General features: G+C 36.6%; 2 protein-coding genes across 2 annotated transcripts; both read left to right on the top strand.

Moving 5' to 3' along the window:
• Positions 1–3,902: 3,902 nt before the first annotated feature.
• LOC100766369 (olfactory receptor 181) lies at positions 3,903–4,853 on the top strand. Its single transcript, XM_027413342.1, has one exon. The coding sequence runs from the start codon at positions 3,903–3,905 to the stop codon at positions 4,851–4,853; it is 951 nt and encodes a 316-aa protein (XP_027269143.1).
• Positions 4,854–18,515: 13,662 nt separating this feature from the next.
• Positions 18,516–19,465, top strand: LOC100767532 (olfactory receptor Olfr180). The gene is given in 2 exon segments (XM_027413252.1): positions 18,516–19,167; positions 19,170–19,465. Coding segments are annotated over 2 exon segments (948 nt in total).
• The last annotated feature ends 2,759 nt before the right edge of the window (positions 19,466–22,224 follow it).

The raw sequence follows: 22,224 nt of genomic DNA, 5'->3' as shown, positions 1-22,224 counted from the left end.
AAAGCAGATTTGTTGCTGGTGGAAGCAGATCTATGGAGCAGGAGCAGGTGGGCACCGTCCCAGCATGAAGTGATTGCAAAGTGCTGGGAAGCTGATTTTGATAGGCATATTCCACATGAGTGAGTCAGAACAAGATCCAATGGCTTTTATCAAGCAAGGATCAAGTGAGAACGACACAAGCCACCCTGGTGATTCGTCAATCTATCTAAATTACTTCAAATTCATGCCACGCATAGCTGTTCTCATAAAAACTGCAGATTGAACTACTGACATGTCAGGATCCCTTAATCTAATTCTAAGTCAGATCAAGAATCCTGGGAGTAAAGAAAAGGAGAAAGAAAACAAGGATAGGACCTCAGTAGGAGTACTCCATTCCTCAGAACTTAGGGAGATGATGGTGGAATAGGAGGCTGGACTGAGCTATATAAATAGTGAGAACATGTCTCAAAAATTGCAAGGTTTACAAATTGCCAATAACAATGTACAAAAGCAACATGGCAATGAGGCAAATGTTTATTTTAACTAACATAAAACATAAATGGCATGTATTAATGGGTTATCATAATGAGTTTCAATATGTGTCATGTTTAAATTAAGTTAAAGATACTAGATATTTATCATTTGTATACATTAAAAGTTCAAAGTCCCGCCAGGTGGCGCACACCTTTAATCCCAGTATTTGTGAGGCAGAGGCAGGCGGATCTCTGTGAGTTCAAGGCCAGCCTGGTCTCCAGAGCAAGTGCCAGGATAGGCTCCAAAGCTACACAGAGAAACCCTGTCTCGAAAAAACAAAAAAAAGTTCAAATTCCCATCCAGGAAATGGTGACACATGCCTTTATTTCTAGCACTCAGAAGGCAGAGGTAGGTAAACCATTTTGAGTCAGAGTCCAGCCTAGGCTAAAGAACTAGTTCTAGGATAGCCAAATCTACACAAAGAAACCCTGCCTCAAAAAACAAGCAAAAAAACAAAAAAGAATTTAGATTCCCTTCCATAGTCTGAACCTTAAAGCACATATTGTTTTCTTTGTCCATTCATTCTGCAATAACAAAATGAATCTCCTGAACCTATCTAACTGTAACTCATTACCCATTGATCTAACTTTCCCCACATATACCAAACTCTACCAGCCTCTGGTAACCACTATTCTACGTTCACGTCTGTGACATCACCTTCTTTGGATTCTACAAGTAATAACAACAGTCCTTCTCATTCTGTGCCTAGCCTCTTTCACACACAAGGTAGTATAGTTCCATTTTTAAAATATAGGTTTGTCTATAAAGAATAAGATAAGTGACTTTACTCTCTAGATGGGGTGATCAGGAATAAACTGATAAGAACCATGGTCTTTTTTTCCACTATCTACAAATTCACTCTGTTTATCTTCTGACACATGTCCCAAGGAACACTTTATCAGAGTTGTTTCAGAAAATGGATCTGTAGGATGTGGTCAGGCACATTGTAGGTAGTGAAAGGAATGAAAGGGATGCTAGTTGATTGAACCAGATTTTTCCTCCTCATCTACAAATCCAGATATCTATAAATCTGTTACTTCATGTGAGTCATATAGATATATTTTATCCATTACAATTCTCAACTAGGTCAAATAAGAGATGATTGTGTAATCAAGTGTGGAACAAACCAATAATATCTACAAATTGACTCTAATAATGGGTGTTTGATTTCTCTTCAAGATCTTATTCATTTATATTTCCATCTTCAATTAAAACCATTTGGTTCAATGAAGATTTGAGAAACAGGCTCTCAGGTAAGGAGTCTCTACAGAAATGCACAAAGTCTAACACCAGGAAATCTCCATAGAATCATCAGAACCCTGCCCTGAAGCTAGCTAATTAATGGTCCTAGATGTTCACAATTTATTCCCCAATGTTTTAAAGACCCAATATTTATTCCAAATTCTCTAAAAATAATAATCATCATTTGAGAAGCCAATCATATAAAATGTGTGTTCATGAACTCAAAATATGAGTGTGGATTTTTAATTTACTTACAAACATGAAGAAATCCAGATCCCTAAAGCATTTCAGTGTTTTTGTTGGTTTTACAATTTACCTACTTAATTTTTCTGTGTCTAAACTGAACATATCCTGACAAGATATAATGAGACAGTAAATGACTCATCCAGTCAATCTGTGTTCAAATGTAGTAGAATTTCTCAGCAAATATCCAGGTAAGATATTAATGACTCTATAAAATAATTTGAATATGGACAGTAATATAGATTTCTGATTCAGCAAAATAATTGTATTTATAGTGGAGAGGGGAAAATGAGTTTTGGCTTACTACGTTCTATTAGACCTTCTAAATGAGAAATAACTTTTGAAAATTACATGTAAATATTTCCAGTTGATTTCCCTATTCTGTTGTGCTTAAATAATAAAAAAATATTTATTTGAAGTTCTTCAAATATATTTTCAAACTTCTTTTTAAGTCAAAGGGATATTATAAAATGTTACATATCTGAAATATAAATGTCTACTTGTTTTATTCATTTGATTATATCTTTTAATATAAAACTATAGAAAACAAAATCACATTATGTGAATAAGCAGCAAAAATAATATGTTAATTTTAGAAGAATGATCAATTAAATACTAACTGAAATGTGTTCCTTTTTTAAAAATGCATTTTAGAAACCTTTGCTTCTCTATGGTTATTCTAAATGTATAGAAGGTCAGTGGCATGTAGAGTCTGGGTCTGGAAAAGGGTTTGAATGTTCTTACACTACTTGTGTAATGGTTTTATTTGTGAGTTAATTAAAATTAGGTAATTTGTAGAATAAGAAAAGTAAAATGCATGTGGGGTAAGTACTGTACGCTTATCTACAAAATGTTCTACCTATGGTGTGCTAAACCCAGAGTCTTTTATTCCTTCTGATGGAAAAACATAATGGCATCATTTTTGAATCCCATATGGTTTCTTAACTTGATACACTACAATATTATCCTGGTCACACTGTAACAGAATTCAATAGATCAGAGTGATCATTGAATTCTGAAATACAGCAGATTAGAAACAGATGACCTCACATGAGGATTAAAATAATCAGCTAAGTGGAAATCCTCTAACAACCAGACCCAAAACATGAAGGTGTTGATTTCTTCTGAATGAATAGGAGTTATACAATTTGGGTATTTAGAATGATCAATGATTAAATGGTGAATGGACACTTTGTCACGGAATCTCATGTTAGCTATACCTACAAGAGGCTTAAAACTGGACCAACTTTTAGGACAGCCAAATAATTAAGGAGTAGTAAATAGTTTGGAAGCCTGCCAGACTAGAAGAGTAGGAACCAGACTATGCGAAAATGAGAATAAAAGTGATTCAAAACTAAGAAGATATAATGATGCTGTATATTTTTATCCTGCCTTAAAGCGATTCTTCTGAAAATATCCAACTTTTACTTTATCTGGGAAAACTGTAAACAGAGAAACTCATTTGTCCCAAACCACCCTTATTCTGTGTAGATTTTAAAGATTCTCTACTAGATTCAAGAGATAATTAATTTTTCAGCATCACTTGGATCCCAAAACACAACACTTAGAATGATTTTGCCCAGAGAATGTTCTTACAAGATTCCATCAAGTTGGGAAATGCCAATTGACAGACCATGGGCCTCTTCTTGGATACCGGCTAGCGCATGCAGCTAATTCTTTCACTCTAGGAGTTGCCAGGATGTTTCAGGATAGCCCTGTGCACTGTCTATGAGTAACTTCTCACAATGACCTATGCTGGGTGTACTGCTCTTCAGGAGATAGCAGAGAATGGTGTGATGAGCTTCTTCTATATTCCTGTTGAAATTAGAGTTGGATAAGAAGATACTTTCTGCTTGTAACTGCAGCTCAATTACTTTTTAATTTTGTCTTATCACAGATCAGGAATGACAAAGGAAAATCACTCTTTGACAGAGTTCATCCTGGTGGGATTCTCAGATCACCCAGTCCTGAACACCCTCCTGTTCCTGGTGTTCTTTGTTATCTATCTGGTCACCATGGTGGGGAATCTCGGGCTGGTGGTCTTGATCTACATAGAGCATCGTCTCCACACACCCATGTACATCTTTCTGGGCAACCTGGCTCTCATGGATTCCTGCTGCTCCTGTGCCATCACTCCCAAGATGCTACAGAACTTCTTTTCTGTGGACAGAAGGATTTCTCTCTATGAATGTATGACACAGTTTTATTTTCTCTGCTTTGCTGAAACTGCAGACTGTTTCCTTCTGGCAGCAATGGCGTATGACCGCTATGTGGCCATATGCAACCCACTGCAGTACCACACCATGATGTCCAAGAAGCTCTCCATTCAGATGAGTATAGCCACCTTCATAGCTAGCAACTTGCATTCCATGATTCAGACAAGCTGTCTGTTAAGATTAAATTTCTGTAAATCAAATCGTATTGATCACTTCTTTTGTGACATTCTTCCACTGTATAGGCTGTCCTGTATAGACCCTTTTATTAATGAATTAATGATATATATTTTTTCAATGCCAATTCAAGTCTTTACAATTACCACTATCTTGGTCTCTTACTTTTGCATTCTTTTCACTATTTTCAAGATGAAATCCAAGGATGGGAGAGGAAAGGCATTTTCTACATGTGCGTCCCACTTTCTTTCTGTATCAATATTTTACATCTGTCTTCTTACATATATTGGACCATCTAAAGATGGTAATAAAGATATACCAGTGGCTGTATTTTATACAGTAATAATTCCTTTGCTAAACCCTTTTATTTACAGCTTGAGAAACAAGGAGGTTTTAAATGCTTTTAAGAAAGTTATGAAAATTTATAATATTTTAAAAAAATCTTCATCATCTGCAGCACATTAATTGCATATCATTAAATTAATTCTATGAATATGAAATATAGAAAGTAAAATATGGCTTACATGAAGTATTAGTCTTTAAATTGTTGGATTGTATTTATTAAACAGTATACAAATCAATTCCAAAATAATTTGTCAACTATGAATCTGCTTCATAAACAAGAAAAAAATTAACTCTTCTATGTACTTTCAATATTCTTAAGAGATTTTTCTTTAGCACTGTAATTTTGAACTCAATAAACCAATAAATTCCAAAATTGAATGGTTAATGTGAAAGTTTCTTCTTTAATTAATGTTGTCTAGCTAATGGAAGAAATTTTGTGTTATTTTTCCAGAATATCCAAATCTAAAATTTCTAGGCATTAACTTTTTCAGAACAATTTCCATCTCTTCCCTCCTCCTTTTTAAAGCAAATGCAATAGAGAAAACCTACTGTATAAGCATAATTGCATTCCTTTAGAATATTATTATTAATATCATGAATAATATTTTGTAAATCATCATATAAATTTATATGTTTTTTACTCTTTTTCTCAGCTTGTGTTAGATTACTTAAACTTCTAGCTTAAGTTTGTGGCTTCTTTTTACATTAATTGTTATTTCACATACATAAAAGTTTGTTTGCCTATGATATACATACCTGTGTATCTATTAGTATGATATATATATATATATATATATGGTATATATATAATATATATATAAACACATAAGTACATCCTGTTCAGTCTTTGTTACGTTACTTGCATGTATGCTTTCAGGGATGGCCATCATCTACTAGATAACCAGTTGGTTATCTCTGTAAAACTAATTTTTAATTCTCATCACTCCTTATTTGCTTATGGTTTCTTTGCATAGGGTTGAGGTCTCCTAGCCTTTTCCACATCCATGTTAACTTTGTTGTTTTAATAATGACATTAGGCTGTGAGGAAACAAATTAATAGTGTAGAGATTGGGGTACACTTCAACAAAATTCATTAAAATGAGCAGCTTTGTACTATCATGGCATTCTTATTAAGATATTTACATCAATACAATACTATTACCTGTAGACTTACTTTTGAATTTTAATGCATCTTCTATTAATGTAATTTCTGACAATTATTCAGTTTAAGAAACCAATTTGCCTTTAGTTTTCAACTCTATTTGCTGTCTTATGGAATGTGACAGTTTTAGAGTGTCCATGTCATTAATGACCTTGACACTTGAGAAGAGTACTGGCCATATATTTTATATCATTCTTAATTGGATCTTTCTCATATTTTTGCATCATTAGGTTTATCTTTTGGAGAAGAATGTCACAGAATTTAAGTATGCTTATTCCTTTGGGGGTAGTTGCATCAACATGACTTACTGCTGTTGTTCATTGCTTAGCTTGTTTGACTAAAAGTAAGTACACTTGGTTTCACTATTAGAAGTTGTCTATCAAATTTCCATACCATTCATTAGAAAGCAAAAGAAAAACAATTATAGATAAAAGTTAAAGATAAAGAACTTATATGACTCATTTCATAGAAGGAAGAGCATCATACATTGTAGAATAACTTTTTAAATAACAGATCAGCCATTAAGAAAAATGCTTGTGAGAATGAAAATGCCAGATTAGAGACACACAGTACATTCTGTCATCTCCATGGGGTTGTGTGTGTGGGGTGTGTGATGCTTCTGAGACAGAAACAATAGACTTGTGAAGAAAATCAGTCTTATGAAGACAATAAACAGAAGACAGTATAGATTTTCAACAGAAAACAGAACCTAACATTCGACACCAGAGCAGAGCAGGAAGATCACCCTTCTCCTCTTCTCCTCCACTCAACCCCTGCCCTCAGCTGAACCTTAAGCAAAAGAGAAAGTAAGGTTTCTGTCAGTGCCATTTAGCAGAGTCTGACTTTGTAAAGTAAAATAATAATGGGAGACCTACAATTTCTCTCTGAAGCAAGAAGGCACTGAAGAAAGAATTCTCTGGCTGTTAACTTGTTCACTGGTGCTGGCGAGGAGTTAGTGACAAAGTTGTGGCTAGGGTGAATGGGTCAGAAAGGTATATTTTTATATCTCCTCTGCTTCTTAGTATCAAGGCATGGGACCATACACAGTATCAGTGTGAAGTCAGGAAACTAATGGAGACTTGGATGCAGAATCAAGGTCACAAGTCTATTTGGTGGTAAGTGGGACTCTGTTAACAGAGGAAAGTGGAGGATGCTTCTATTTGGAAATAATGGCTCCACTTGCAGGAAGATGAATGACCTCAACTATGTGTGGGTAGTAGAGGGGCAGAGACCAGCATGACTGGACAACCAGGATTACTCAATTTCTCTGGCTTGTACCACCAGTACAGATTGCTTTGATTTTTTTCATGCAAGCTTGTGCTCTTCAAGCATCCCTTACATCCCCGTTCAGGCCAAAGGCCACTTTTTTGAGTGAATATCAAAAGGTTCTTCCTCTCTCTTGGCTGGCAGGAATGCATTTAAAATTGCTTCTATACTCACTCTGTTGTCAGGATCATATTTGGAAATACAAGTTCATACCTATTGTGGTTGTTGTCTTTACTCATGGGCAAGGCAGGCCAGGCAGAGCAAGGCTTAACTACCTTGGATCCCTCTTTGCGTTAATGCCTGGCACATTGAAGCAGTTATTTGTGCCGCCCCCATTTTGGTTCCTTTAAACTTCAAAGCTAGTGTCTTCAGGTGAAAAATCCAAGTATCTTATACTGTATATCTTTATAAAGAATTAAGTGTTGGTCACTTGTTCTTAATTTTTAAAATCTTATTATATATTTATTGTTAGGATTCTCTTACTATTATTTTGATATTTTCATCCCAAATCTTTACTGCCCTTACCTATTTTATATCCCCTTTGCATTTTTGTGTCATATTATTAGTTTCTTAATTTTTAACTTCATTGTTTAGCCTTAGTGTTGGTTTACATAGGAATGACTCGTGTGTTTGAATGTTTGGTCATATATAGTGTCACCATTAGGAGGTGTGGATTTGTTGGAGTAGGTATGTATTTTTTGGAAGAAGTGTGTCCCCAGGGCATAGGTTCAGGGTCTCGGAAACTCAAACCACACACAGTGTGGCATTCTGTTCCTGATGCTTGTGGACCCAGATGTAGAACTCTGTTTCTTCTCCAGCACCATGTGTGCCTGCATGTCACCATGCTTTTCACCATGATTACAATGGACTAAACCTTATAAACTGTAAGCCAACTCCAATTAAATGAAATGTTTTCTTTTGTAAGAGTTGTGGTAATGGTGTCTCTTCACAGCCATAGAAACCCTAAGACAGAGATTTGTACCAGGGACTGCAGTATTGCTGTGATAGGCCTGACTACGATTTTGCTTGAAGGAATGAAGGGTGAATTGAGCTATAGGAGCCTGGTTCAAGAGGATTCCAAGGATAAAATTATTAGTAGGAGGCCTAGAGAATGGGGCTGCTTTTTGCCATTGTCTGAAAAGTCTGCTTGACACTGACTTGAGGATTTTAGGATAATTGTGCTGGCAGAAATTTCAAAACAGGCTAGTATTGACTCTGTCATATGGTTATTAGTGTTAACTTTTTCAAAGACCTATAATGAAAAGGAGTAAGGTGAGGAAGGAAAGTTACAAAATGTATAACTTGAGGATAAAGGTGCACCAGGAAGTGGAAGGGAGATTGTAGGGGACACCTTAACCATGCCTGCTAGGGGATGGCTACAGGCATGCCTGACCATGCCTTCAAGGGAATGGTCAAGGTAACTTAGGGAAGGTTTAAGAGTGAGGGGTATGCATGTGGACTTCCTTTCTTCTGTTTTCATCTTTGGGTTGCTGTACTTACTGCTGCCCTGCTGGCTGGCTAGGTCGCTCTGTAAGGCTTTTCCCTAATAAATTCCCTTGTACTTTTACTTGACTCTGTATTGGGAGTTCCCACATTATCTGGTTGTCAGGAGCTGGATCTTCTAAACCTAGGCCCTGTTTGGGAGTGCCCATGGGTCCCACTGGGACAGTGGACTAGCTGGCCAGGAAAGCACACTCTCTCAACAGGTGCTCTAGGCTACAGAGCTGACCTGCTGCATGACACAAGTGTGTTTCCACTGCCTCTGATCCTCTCAGAACAGTCCGCCCAGCTAAGAGAGTTCTACAGATCTCCACACGGTTTTACTGTCACAGTTTCTAGCTGTGCGATCACTCTACCAGCCTGGATTGTGGCCTGCCAGCACCTGGAAGCCTCCTGCCCTTGATCCCAGTAGGCCTCCGGAGTAGGCCTCAGCTTTCTACAGGATCTGTGGCTTCCCCTGGCTGTAGTGGCTGTAAAGCCCCACATCTATCAGTGGTTTCAGGCCAAAAGGCCTTACATGCTCTCAGCTAAGCACAGCTGCCTGTGTGACCTCAGCCCCACCACAGATGCCATCTTGCCTGACAGGCCACTGCCAAAAGCTGTGTGGACTAGCTGAACACCTGCACCACCTGCTGGTCAAACATAGTTACTGCCTCTGGAATAGAAGCTACCAGGTAAAATCATGGCAGAATATTTATCATTTGCTTCAATTGGCAATATCTTGGCTTATTATGTGAATTCAATGTTCGAGGAGGATGCTAATCTGCCAATTATCTGCCTATATGCAGTAATGGCAGTTAGCTTGCTGGTACAAATAACATTACTAGTCAGAGTCCTTGGGAACAGGGACATAGATAACCTCATCACCTGATTGCAGGAAATAACAGCTTTATGAAATGAGATTTTGTAGAATAGATTAAGTAATGCCACATATGTACAGCACGAGGAATAGAAATTAGATGATAAGCTTGGCTTTCTGTCCAATACACTAAAGACAAAGCTGTCTGTTATCCAGCATATTTATGATAAGATAAACACAGAGAGATGTTCAATGTCTGAGGCATTAGAGGCTTGGCTGTCAGAGGACTGTGAAGAACTAAAGAAAATCTGCAGCCAACTAGAAACTCAGATAGGGTCTGTGTCCCAGAAATTAGATGCAAAGGTGCAAAATACCCAGGATATGGTTGAAGAATTGGATAATGCCATTTAATCATTTATGGAAGCTTCTAAGGCAACAGGTTCTAGGTTTGAGTCTAGGTTTGAATGTTTGGAAGATAATTTACAGAACAGGGCTGACAGATTAGATAGGTCCATATGGTCGATTGCTGCGGCCTCCAAAATCAACAAATCATGACCTTGAGTCTAGACTCTAATTTTAGAAGGCAATTTCCATGCCATCCAGATGCTGTCTAAGGACGAGAGTATTAAAGACCTAGAAAAATATGTAGAGGAGCAGTTAGAGCAATTTACAGATTCGACATCATGCTTGGAATCCTTTATGATGCAGAAAATAAAAAGTTTTCATGAGGATAACATTACTAGGCTTAAAGATCATTGGGATGCCTCAGAAGTAGAATCACTCCAATCTGAGGCACCTACTCCACCCAGGCATCATGACTAATCTCCTAAGGTTGCTACGAATAAACAATTAGTGATCCCAGCTACCATAGTAGAAAAGCCACCTTCTAAGAAACACCCTCAGGGGCTTATGTATGGCAACCTATACAGCTGAAGGATCTTAAGAATATTAAAGAATCAAGTGTCTTATATGGTCTCCATATCCCATATGTAAAGCAGCTATTACATTCTTGGGGAACCTTTAACAGGGTGATGCTCACAGACTGGGAATGATTGGTGGCAGCTGTACTTGAGAATTCATGCCAAATCAAGTGGAAGGCATTGGTCAGGGAAGTGGAGATGCTCCTTGATCATCAAGGCATAAAGGAAGGTTATGAAGCCTCCCTCAATAAGATTCTTGGTGAGGGTATTTATGCTAACCCAGAAGGCTCAGGCTGAATATGATGACCATATTTTGTCCCTATGCAGGAAAGCAGCATTAAACACCTGGGATAATGATTTGAGCCAGGAGAATGACTAGAAGGTTATACAGGAATAGAACAGGGACAGACAGAACAGTTCCAGGACTTCTTACAAAGGTTAAATAGGGCAGTAGAATTACAAGTAACAGATTCAGAAATAAGACATTCAATTATACTTACAATAGCTTATGACAATGCAAACCCAATATGCAAAAGAATATTTTTGCCTTTAAAGATCAGATTACCTCCACTAGAAGAATGGATTTTGCATGCAGCCAACCTTGACTATAATGTGCAAGATACTGGAGCTTGGGTAGGAGAAGCTGTATGGAAAGTTTTTAAAAGGCAACAGGAGATTAAAAGTTCTAGAGGTGAGGATGCAAGGGCTTGGGAAGGAGAAGCACCTTACAGAGGTCAACATAGGTACCAAGAGGCTAGAGGTTACTACTATTATGAATCAGAACCTTGGGTAGGAAGAGCCCCTGGAGACCACGAAGGCGCCAGGGAACCTAGATGTTTCAGCTGTGGTAAAATGGGACATACTAAGAGAAATTGTAGACAAATGAATTCTTACAATGCCTCATACGGAAGGCCACTGCCTTCTGGATTGTGTAGAAGACATGGTAAGGTCAGACACAGGAACAATGAATGTAGATCCAGCAGGGACATGCAAAGGAGCCCATTATGCCTGGGAAACTCTGAGGGGCCCTCAAGAAGTCCCCCATATCGAGAAAGGTCCAGTCGTTCGCAGTACCAGTGGAAGACAATCTCTCAAAGGATGAATAGATAGTTCTTTGCCTATTGTGAAAAATGATACTGCTCTAGATGGCAGTTTGGCTGGCGATGAAGAATCAAATAGACTGTTCAAGATGAGAAACACATATTTTGGCAGACCTCTATCAATGATTAAAGTCCCAATTTGAAGGTAAGGATTAATAATAAGGTTATTAACTGGATCTTGGACACTAGGGATGGCATGATTATAATGACACAAAAGTCCTGGCCTCAGAGATGGCCTCTTAGAGAGGTGAATGTACAATTTTTAAGAATTGGAAGTCTATCTAGAGTTTGACAGAGTGTTCACTCAGTGGTCTGCATTGGACCAGAAGGACAGAAAGGGAGACTGTAACCATATGTGGCAGATATAGCTATAAATCTCTGGGGTTGTGATCTCTTACAGCAATGGAAAAATTATGTTCCTCCAGTGTCAGATTCAAATCATGTACAATCTTTAGATGGTAGAAAAGATCTGGTAAGACACTATGGAAAACTGTTGTCAACCATCCAGGCTGTACAGAAACTAAATACAAATGATAGACCTTCAGCGGAGCCAAAGGCCCTACCATTGAAGTGGCTTACAGAAGAACCTATTTGGGTAGGACAATGGCCTATGACATCTGAGTAGTTAGAGCCTTTGGAAAACTTAGTACAGGAACAACTAGAGGGTAGACATATAGAAGAATTCTTCTGTATTTGCTATAAAAAAGGAGTCAGGAAGATCAAAGGAATACAAATTGGAAAGGAAGAAGTCAAACTCTCACAATTTGCAGATGATATGATAGTCTACATAAGTGACCTGAAAAACTCAAGCAGGGAACTCTTACAGCTGATTAACACCTTCAGCAAAGTGGCAGAATACAAGATTAACTAAAAAAAAAAAACTGTAGTCCTACTATATACGGATGACACATTGGTGGAGAAAGAAATCAGAGAAACATCACCCTTTACAATTGCCACAAACAACATAAAATACCTTGGAGTAACACTAACCAAAAAAAGTGAAATACCTGTACCATAAGAATTTTGAGTCTCTAAAGAAAGAAATTAATGAAGATACCCGAAAATGGAAAGAACTCCCGTGCTCTTGGATAGGCAGGATAAACATAGTAAAAACAGCAATCTTGCCAAAAACAATCTACAGATTCAATGCAATCCCCATCAAAATCCCAACACAATACTTCACTGACCTTGAAAGAACAATTCTCAACTTTATATGGAGAAACAAAAGACTCAGGATAGCCAAAACAACCGTGCACAATAGAGGAACTTCTGGAGGCATCACCACCCCTAACTTTAAGCTCTATTACAGAGCTATAATCCTGAAAACAGCTTGGTATTGGCACAAAATAGACAGGTAGACCAATGGAATAGAGTTGAAAACCCTGATATTAACCCACACACCTACGAACACCTGATTTTTGACAAACAATCCAAATATATACACTGGAACAAGGAGGACATCTTCATCAAATGGTGCTGGCATAACTGGATGCAAGCATGTAGAAGACTACAGATAGACACAAGCCTTTTGCCCTGCATAAAACTTAAGTCCAAATGGATCAAAGACCTCAACATAAACCCAGCCACACTGAACCTACTAGGAGATAAAGTGGGAAATACCCTTGAATTAATCGGTACAGGAGACTGCTTCCTGAACATAACACCAGTAGCACAGACACTGAGATCAACAGTTAATAAATGGGACCTCCTGAAACTGAGAAGCTGCTGTAAGACAAAGGACATAGTCAGCAAGACAAAACGACAGCCCACAGACTGGGAAAAGATATTCACGAACCCCACATCTGACAGAGGGATCTCCAAAATATACAAAGAACTCAAGAAGCTATTCTCGAAAACACCAAACAATCCAATTAAAAAATAGGAAACAGAAATAAATAAGCAATTCTCAATAGAGGAATCTAAAATGGCTGAAAGACACATAAAGTGTCCTTAGCCATCAGGGAAATGCAAATCAAAACAACTCTGAGATACCATCTTACTCCTGTCAGAATGGATAAAATAAAAAATACCAATGACAGTTTATGCTGGAGAGGATGCAGAGAAAGAGGAACACTCCTCCCCTTCTGGTGGGAGTCCCAACTTGGAGTGCCAACTTGTACAACCACTTTGGAAATCAGTATGGAGACTCCTCAAGAAAATGAGAATGAGTCTACCACAAGATCCAGCAATTCCACTCCTAGGCATATTCCCAAAAGAAGCACATTCATATAACAAGGACATCTGTTCAATCACGTTCATAGCAGCATTATTTAAATAGCCAGAAACTGGAAGCAGCCTAGACGCCCCTCAACTGAAGAATGGATAGAAAAAAATGAGATACATTTGCACAATGGAGTACTACTCAGCAGAAAAAAACAATGGAATCTTGAAATTTGCAGGTGAATGGATGGAACTCGAAGAAACCATTCTGAGCGAGGTAACACAATCACAAAAAGACAAACATGATATGTACTCACTCATATGTGGATCTGCTTTATGATACATAGTAGTGACCGTGCTTTATCATAGCTGTTTTTAATGATGTTACTCAGAATGGTTTCCTTCTAGATGATGACTGAGAAGCTAATTTTTAAAAAAATGATGCCAGGTACCACAAGAGTAACAGAACTGTGCTGTTTTCTGAGCTTAGTTTTTTTACTTTTTTTCGTTTTTTTTTTAAATGGAGTGTGCTGGATGTCTCTAAAATTTTGTTAGAATGACTGCAGATCCTGGAAAAGCTGTTGCTGGTATTGATGCATAACATACTGCTATTATTGGTCTTTTTATATAAATACAAACATATATATATATATATATATATATATATAATATATAATTTTTGGAAACTTTAGCTGTGCTGTCAACTTTGGAAAAAAAGTATTCCAGTTTACTGTGTTGAGTTGGCATTGCACAGAAATTAACAGCCATATTGGTCTTGAAATGTTGAACTTATTTTTTTTTCCATTTGTACAGGGGTAACACACTCTATTAAATATGTAAGGTCTTATCTACGTGGGTTTGATTACAAAAATAATAAAGTAATCTCTGAATAAAAAAAAGAAAAAATGTCAGGTAACTGGAGAATGCTGACAGCTGTGAGAGCTATAAATAAAGTAATTCAACCAATGGGCTCTCTGCAGCCTGGAATGTGATTGCCTTCCTTGATACCTAAAGGATGGCTGATCATAGTCATTGCTCTGAAAGACTGACTGTTTTTTTCTCAATACCATTACAAGAAAATGATAGAGAAAAATTTGCATTTACTGTACCAACTCTTAATAATTTCAGGGATACCAATGCAGGAGAAGAAAAACTTTGGATACCATTAAAGTTGATCAAGACTCGAGTTGAAACGGAAAAACCTCTTGACGAGGAAAAATGACAGGTATTCTACTAAGATGTATCTCAAAAACTTAATAGAAACCTCCCAAAGGAATGGGAAGTGTTTTCCATTTATCTCCACAGGAAACTTCATCTCCACGAGTCTAAGGACACTGCGTGGGTAGATACACAAAAGAGAAGGTAGTTATAACCATCAAACAAAAATAATGTGCCATATGGTTACCTTTACATCTGTCCCTCGGAAAACTCTATTTCTCTTTATTTCCTAGTCCATATCCAATTAAATCAATCCTGTATTTAGAGGTGGATTTGGCTTTCCTTCTCTAAAATCCAAGCATGTTGTTTAAGTAAACTTTAGAGTTTATATATTACATCAATTGGCTTATTGATATAATACAGAGTAAGAGAAGAATTTGGGGACCGTCCTTGTCTTTTCTTGGCTCTTTCCTTCAAGGTGTACACCCTCTCATAATTGTTATTTTTCCATGGTTGCCTTCCCAGTATACATACTTACATAAGCAAACATTTCTCTGCTAACATTTATAATTGAGTCCCCCACACCCAATGAAGAACTGCCTGACAGCATTCCCTGGATGCTCTGGAAAGAAACTGGGCTACACCTCCTAGACTGCACTGGATCCAACTTGCTCCCTTTCAACTTACACTCTGGCAAGAGCTTTTCTCACTTTCATGTTGTGAAAACCTTCAAGATCCTTTCAGTTTTAGAACTCTAGAAGATGTGACTGTTACCTGCATTCACCTTCCAAACTCCTTGCTGCTCAGTTCAGCTGACTATTCACTCACCTCTCACTGTCTCACTGCTTTCTCTCCAGGCTCTGGCAACAACAGTTCTGCTCCCAGCTTCTGTGATGTCACTGGATTCCCAAACTGAGCTCATACAGAACTTGTTTTTCTGTCCTTCTTACTGCTCTCAGTACAATGGATATTTTTATTTTTTAATATTTAATCTATGTTACTCTTTATAATTTTATACTTGATGTGGATAACTGTGAAGACATTTCTTGTTTATTTATAAAGTTTCTAATTAACCCAGTAGTTACTGAGGATTCCTCTTTTCTGTTTAATAATTTTTTATAAAATTTGAATTTAATGTAATTAAAATATCTTTAATAATTTTAAATAACAGTCATGAATTACCCAGAGTATCTGAAATAATGAGAGGCTTGTCATATGTAAATTAAAAAGGAAATTATTATAAGATGGAATATTACTCTTCCTATTCCATCCTATAACTGGAAGAATATACAAATACAACCTAATTAAGAATTTTTATACCATAAAGACTTCAATGATTTCGATATTAGAAATTTGATAATAAGGAAATGGTGTGGTGCATGCCTTTAATCCCAGCAACTGGGAGGCAGAAGCAGGCACATTTCTGTGAATTCGGGGCCAGCTGGGTTGACAAAGCTTCACAGAGAAACCCTGTCTCAAAAAACAAACCAAAAATGCATCTGTTGGATGTGGTCAAGTTTACTGTAGGTTGTGAAAAAACAAGAATGTGATTCCAATTGATTAGAAAAGGTTTTGTTGTCTTATCCAGAAATCCAAATTTCTTTTCAAATTCGTTTGTCACCACATGATCCAGATTATTTATCTGACATTATCATTCTGTGTAAGCAAGATGAATGAGGCACAAGTAATCAAATATGTGAACAATAAAGATGGTGTTAAAGTCAATTTTATTGATGGCTATTAGATTTAACCTCAAAGTCTCGTTTCCATTACCTTTAATTAAGGTGTTCGGTTTAATGGTGTTTGGGGAACCAGTCTCTCCAACTAGAGTCTCTGCAGAAATACCTAATGTCAATGCCAAGGCACTCCCTTTAGAATTACCAATGACCTGAGTATAGAGAGTATCCTAGGTTCCCATAAATTATTCCCCAATGCTTTAAGGCCTCTGTATGCATCAGGTGAGACTCTGTTTGGCTATATAGATGGTGGGTAGAGAGTTCACAGTATGTGGATGTGTTTCAAATTCATTTCTAAATATGGAGATGCATATCTAAAATACTTCAGCATTTAGTTTATATTTTATCCACTTATGTTTCCTTTGTCTCTGAATTGAAGATCTACTGAAAAGATACAATGAAGCAGTAGGTAGGTTATGCTGTCCATTCTGAGCTCAAAGCACCATAGTTCTGTCAGCAAAAAAAAGCTTTCTGCAACTCTGAAAAATAATTCTAGGATGGTTAGGAAAGTTGTTTCAGATTTGGTTGAAAATTTTTGCTTAGTCCTGGAGAGAAAAATTGTTTTGACATAATATGTGCTGATAGAATATTTTTAAAATATATTTTCAATGGCTACATTTATAATATGAATATACCTTTTGTGATCTGCTGGTTTATGATGATAAAAGCAACATTTTATAGGGCTAAAAGCAGTTTTAAAAATAACATAATTTGAGAGATAGTATAGTGTTATATATTTAAATTATAAGCAGCAATGTATTTTATTCATTTATTTATAAGTCATTAGTGAATAGCATCAGGAAACATTTCCATGTTATGGAAGTGAAAAAGGAAACAGTGTATTAAGCTCTTTCTAGACAACAATAAAAATCAAGGAAATGTTAATTATAGTGTGGTCTTAAAGCAATGCTATTAAAATAACTATTGCATTCTGTTCTTAAAAAATTATCCTCTTAAGTGTTATTAAAGACAGAAGAATTGTAGCAATTTCTAGGAAAATGAAGTGTTCATAACAGCAAAAAATATGTTGTTTCTGGATTCAAACATTTCATTGTTCTACTTAACAAACTAAAATCCAACAAGGTAGGGTGGCTGTTGATTTCTGACATGTGGACTAGGAGGAAAATAATTTAAAGTTTAAATAATCATATAAATATAAAACCTCTATTGAACTCAATGAATGGAAAACATTGCTTCATTCTGACAATATTGGTGAGTATGCAGCAGATATTTGACATTTGCATATGAATGTGTATACTGTGAGCTAATATGCATAATAAAGAATACGTGATAAACACTGGAAACTACACAGAAAATGTGAGGATATAGGCATAATTAAGAGTAGAGGCATTGTTGGGAAAATTTATCTAACAAGATAGAGTGGGATTCCAAATATGTTAAAATCAGTAGAGAAATAATTTTAAGAGAAAAAATTAATATTACACAATCTTATCCAAAGTTAAATGAGCCTTCATTTAAAACATCCCATAATAATATCAACTGGAATAAACAACTAAGAGAGAAAAATGGTTTTCAAACTCTTATTCTATGACATTTTTATCAATTAGTTAGTAAATATTTACAGGGAAATTTGTTTTTAAAGATCACATTGATGCTATAGAGTTTTCTTTGAAAAGAAAGATACACAGTGATTCTTTCAATATGTAAAACTAGAAAATCACTCACACTAACCATGAATTTATACATAATAATCCACGTGAACCATCTAGGAGTTAAACAGAAACCTCAAGACTACACTCATATTTATATGCACAATCTGTGTATATGCACTTCTATGCACAACCTATGTGTGATTTCTTCTCATATAACTTATCCTACCATGACATATTTCAGGGCATTGACTGCTCAGATAAATTGAAGAGATTCTCAGCTGCTCACTATAACAAGAGAGGGAGATTTAGACATATTCTGCCTATAATATCAAACTTGTTAATAAATTTTTCTCAGCAGAGAAATGAGAATGGAGAAGGTGAATAACTCCTTGACAACAGAGTTCATCCTGGTGGGATTCTCAGATCACCCAGACCTGAAGATCCTCCTATTCTTGGTGTTCTTTGTTATCTATCTGGTCACCATGGTGGGGAATCTGGGGCTGGTGGCCTTGATCTACATGGAACGCCGTCTTCACACACCCATGTACATCTTTCTGGGCAACCTGGCTCTCATGGATTCCTGCTGCTCCTGTGCCATCACTCCTAAGATGCTACAGAACTTCTTTTCTGTGGACAGAAGGATTTCTCTCTATGAATGCATGGCACAGTTCTATTTTCTCTGTCTTGCTGAAACTGCAGACTGCTTCCTTCTGGCAGCAATGGCCTATGACCGCTATGTGGCCATATGCAACCCACTGCAGTACCATACCATGATGTCCAAGAAGCTCTGCCTTCAGATGAGTATAGCCACCTTCATAGCCAGCAACTTGAATTCTATGGTTCATGTAGGCTGTCTCTTAAATTTAACTTTCTGTAAATCAAATCGCATTGATCACTTCTTCTGTGATGTTCTTCCACTATTTAGACTCTCCTGTACAGAGCCTTTTATTAATGAACTAATGATATATATTGTTTCAATGCCAATTCAAGTCTTTACTATTACCACAGTCTTGGTCTCTTTTGCATTCTTTTCACTATTTTCAAGATGAAATCCAAGGATGGGAGAGGAAAAGCGTTTTCTACTTGTGGGTCCCACTTTCTTTCTGTGTCAATATTCTACATCTGCCTTCTCATGTATATTCGACCATTTGAAGAAGGAAATAAAGATATACCAGTGGCTATATTTTATACAATAATAATTCCTTTGTTAAACCCTTTTATTTACAGCCTGAGGAATAAGGAGGTTTTAAATGCTGTTAAGAAAGTTGTAAATACTTACAGTACTTTAAAAAAATCTTCAACATCTACAGCTGACTAATTAAATTCATTAAAATCATTTTATGAATGTGAAATACAAAAAATAAAAATGTTCATATAAAGTATTAGTCTTTAAATCGTTAGCTACATATTAAACAATATATTAGTGTAATTCCAAAGTAATTTGTTAATTAGTCATCTGAATTATCTAACCTTAATAAGTCAATGTAAATTTAAAAACTGTTCAGTCGACTCTAGTTACCTCCATGGAATTTTCCAATACTATCAATAGTATTGCTTCAGTGCATTAATACCACGTCATTATCAGATGTTAGAAAGTTTCAGAGTATCTTTTGATTAACATTGTCTAGTTAATTGAACACCTTGGTGTGAGGTTTCCGTTGTTCAAAACTTTTTAAAATTCCAGTCAAAAACTGAGTTATTATTCAGCAGTTGTTCCTTTTCCTTATCCTTCCCTTCTGTCATTCCTTTTTTGTCTTTGAACATTTTAAAGTTTTACTTCCTCAAAAAGGAACACTCTGAGGTTGCAAGACAAATGCAACTAATACAGAAAATTATACATATAAATATAATTACTAGTTTTTAGAACATATCATTTTATGAATATAATATGAAATTATTGATATTTTGAATATCAGTATCATAAGGTCATAGGATTTAGCATATTTTCTAAAATTATAAGTTTTAATGATTATGCTTTGAGTAAGGATAAACTCAACCTGAAACTTTGTATGTTTCTAAGGGTGTCTAATATAAACTCAATATTTTCTATACAGTTCTTGCCCTGTATATAGGGAATTTGGGATAATGTGTAAAGCCTTGAAGTAGAATTAGACAGTTTCCCAAATGGTCTTATAAGCTTCTGGTTCATATTTTCTCTGTTTATACTGAAAAATAAAAAATGCACAAAACTCTATGTGAAGTTTCCTTACTTAATCAAATTATAATGTGAGTGCAGACCTCATGGCTTGATGTTCTTTTTAACATGGAAATAAATAACCAGTGTCTGATTGGATTTAAGTCCTTCTCTGAAAAAGAAAAAAAAACCTATATTTATCATCAACATAGGGCCAAGAACCCATGGATAGACAAGATAACAGATCCTATATGAGTCCATACTGTGGTGATTGATAACTGCTGGGGGAGGAAGAGTTAGTTTTCTCTAAGGATGTTTCCTCTGGTAGGTGAACCATACTCTGCTGAAGGGCTACAAATTTCAGCACAAGTAAATTGTGCTTGAAGGTTGAATAAAAAGAGGACACATAGTGAAGATATAAACCACACTCCAGAGCCAAGCCTCATGACCAGAAATACTTGGCCAGAACAAATTGGACTCCTTGGGTTTAATTTTTTCATTCTTCTTTGTTTTCTTTTCTTCCTTCCTTCGTTTCTTTCTTTTCTTCTTTGTGTTTTTCAATTTTGTTGCATTTATTTACTCTTGTTTAAAGTTTTCTTTTTTAAAAATTGCTTGGGTAGCCAGGCAATGGTGGCGCACACTTTTAATCCCAGCACTCAGGAAGCAGAGGCGGGCAGATTTCTGTGAGTTTGAGGCCTGCCTGGTTTACAGAGTGAGTTCCAGGACAGCCTCCAAAACAATACAGAGAAACCCTGTCTGAGAAAAAAAACAAAAAATTATAATAATAATTTGCTTGGTTTTATGTTAATTTGGATGGGTGTTTTGTTTCTTGGTTTGTTTTCTTCTTTGGTGCTCTAGTCTGTGACTTGTGGTTGAGCAGGGGTTCTCTACTCAACTTGGAGAATGAACTTCTGGCAGTTGTCATGGCCTCTTTTCGAATAGGCGTTCCCCGACTGAGATGGGTGCTGGGACACACCAGGAGGGAAAGTGGGACTGAGATAGTGTTGGGGTACAACAAAAGAGTAGAGGAGGTTCACACTGGTGCCATACCTGGTATTCTAGCAGCTGGCCTGGCCTCTGGAACAGTCTAGAGTTTCCATCTAAGTTCTCCTAACTATTCTTCAGTCTTGCATTTGAGCAGGGGATGTCCACTCCAGGTGGGGCCTGGCACAGAACAATGGCAGTGGGTAGGGAAGGGATAACTGCAAATTGGGTCTATGGGACCAAAAAGAGGAAGCAGGCGAGTTCCCTGAGCCAGTTTCCTACCTGTTCTTCTGGCTGGCTAGACCTGCACATGAGCTGGGAATGTCTTCCTAAGCTGTCATTCATCAGTTTGAAGGCATATGGATATGAGGAGTCACACATAAAACATCAAAACGTGTATTGTTTTTAATCTCTTCAATATGCATACTGGGAATTACAAAATTATATCTCCTTAGCAACATCTTTTTTGACAATAACTTCTTGTCATTAAAATCTACTTATTTATGATAAAATATTCTAGTAAATATTAACATATTAATGATTTACTTTTCCTATTGGCTTCATTTACTTAATTTCTAGATGATCAAAACCATTTATTTCCTATACTGCCATTTGTTTCTTCTGCCTTCCTCACAAACACATCACCTAATACTGTATGAATAAAGTCTATAGAAAAAGTCATTCAAAACATCTAAAGGCACTGCCTTTCATTTTTCATGGAAATGGACTGAATTAAGTGTATCCTCTCTCTTTCTTTCTCTCTCTCTCTCTCTCTCTCTCTCTCTCTCTCTCTCTCTCTCCTCTGCCCCTCTCTTCCCCTCTTCCTAATATATTATTTTCCCTTATCATCCAATAAAGAGAAAAGTTTTAACAGCTCTCAATAACTCTGGAGAGAACTTCAAAGGACTGGTAGAGTTTCATCTGCTGCCCAAACAGACACCTATATTGTTTTTCATACT

This window comes from Cricetulus griseus, chromosome 4 (assembly GCF_003668045.3).
Source record: "Cricetulus griseus strain 17A/GY chromosome 4, alternate assembly CriGri-PICRH-1.0, whole genome shotgun sequence".
In the NCBI taxonomy this organism is placed as follows: Eukaryota; Metazoa; Chordata; class Mammalia; order Rodentia; family Cricetidae; genus Cricetulus; species Cricetulus griseus.
This window is presented reverse-complemented; position numbering and strand designations above follow the sequence as displayed.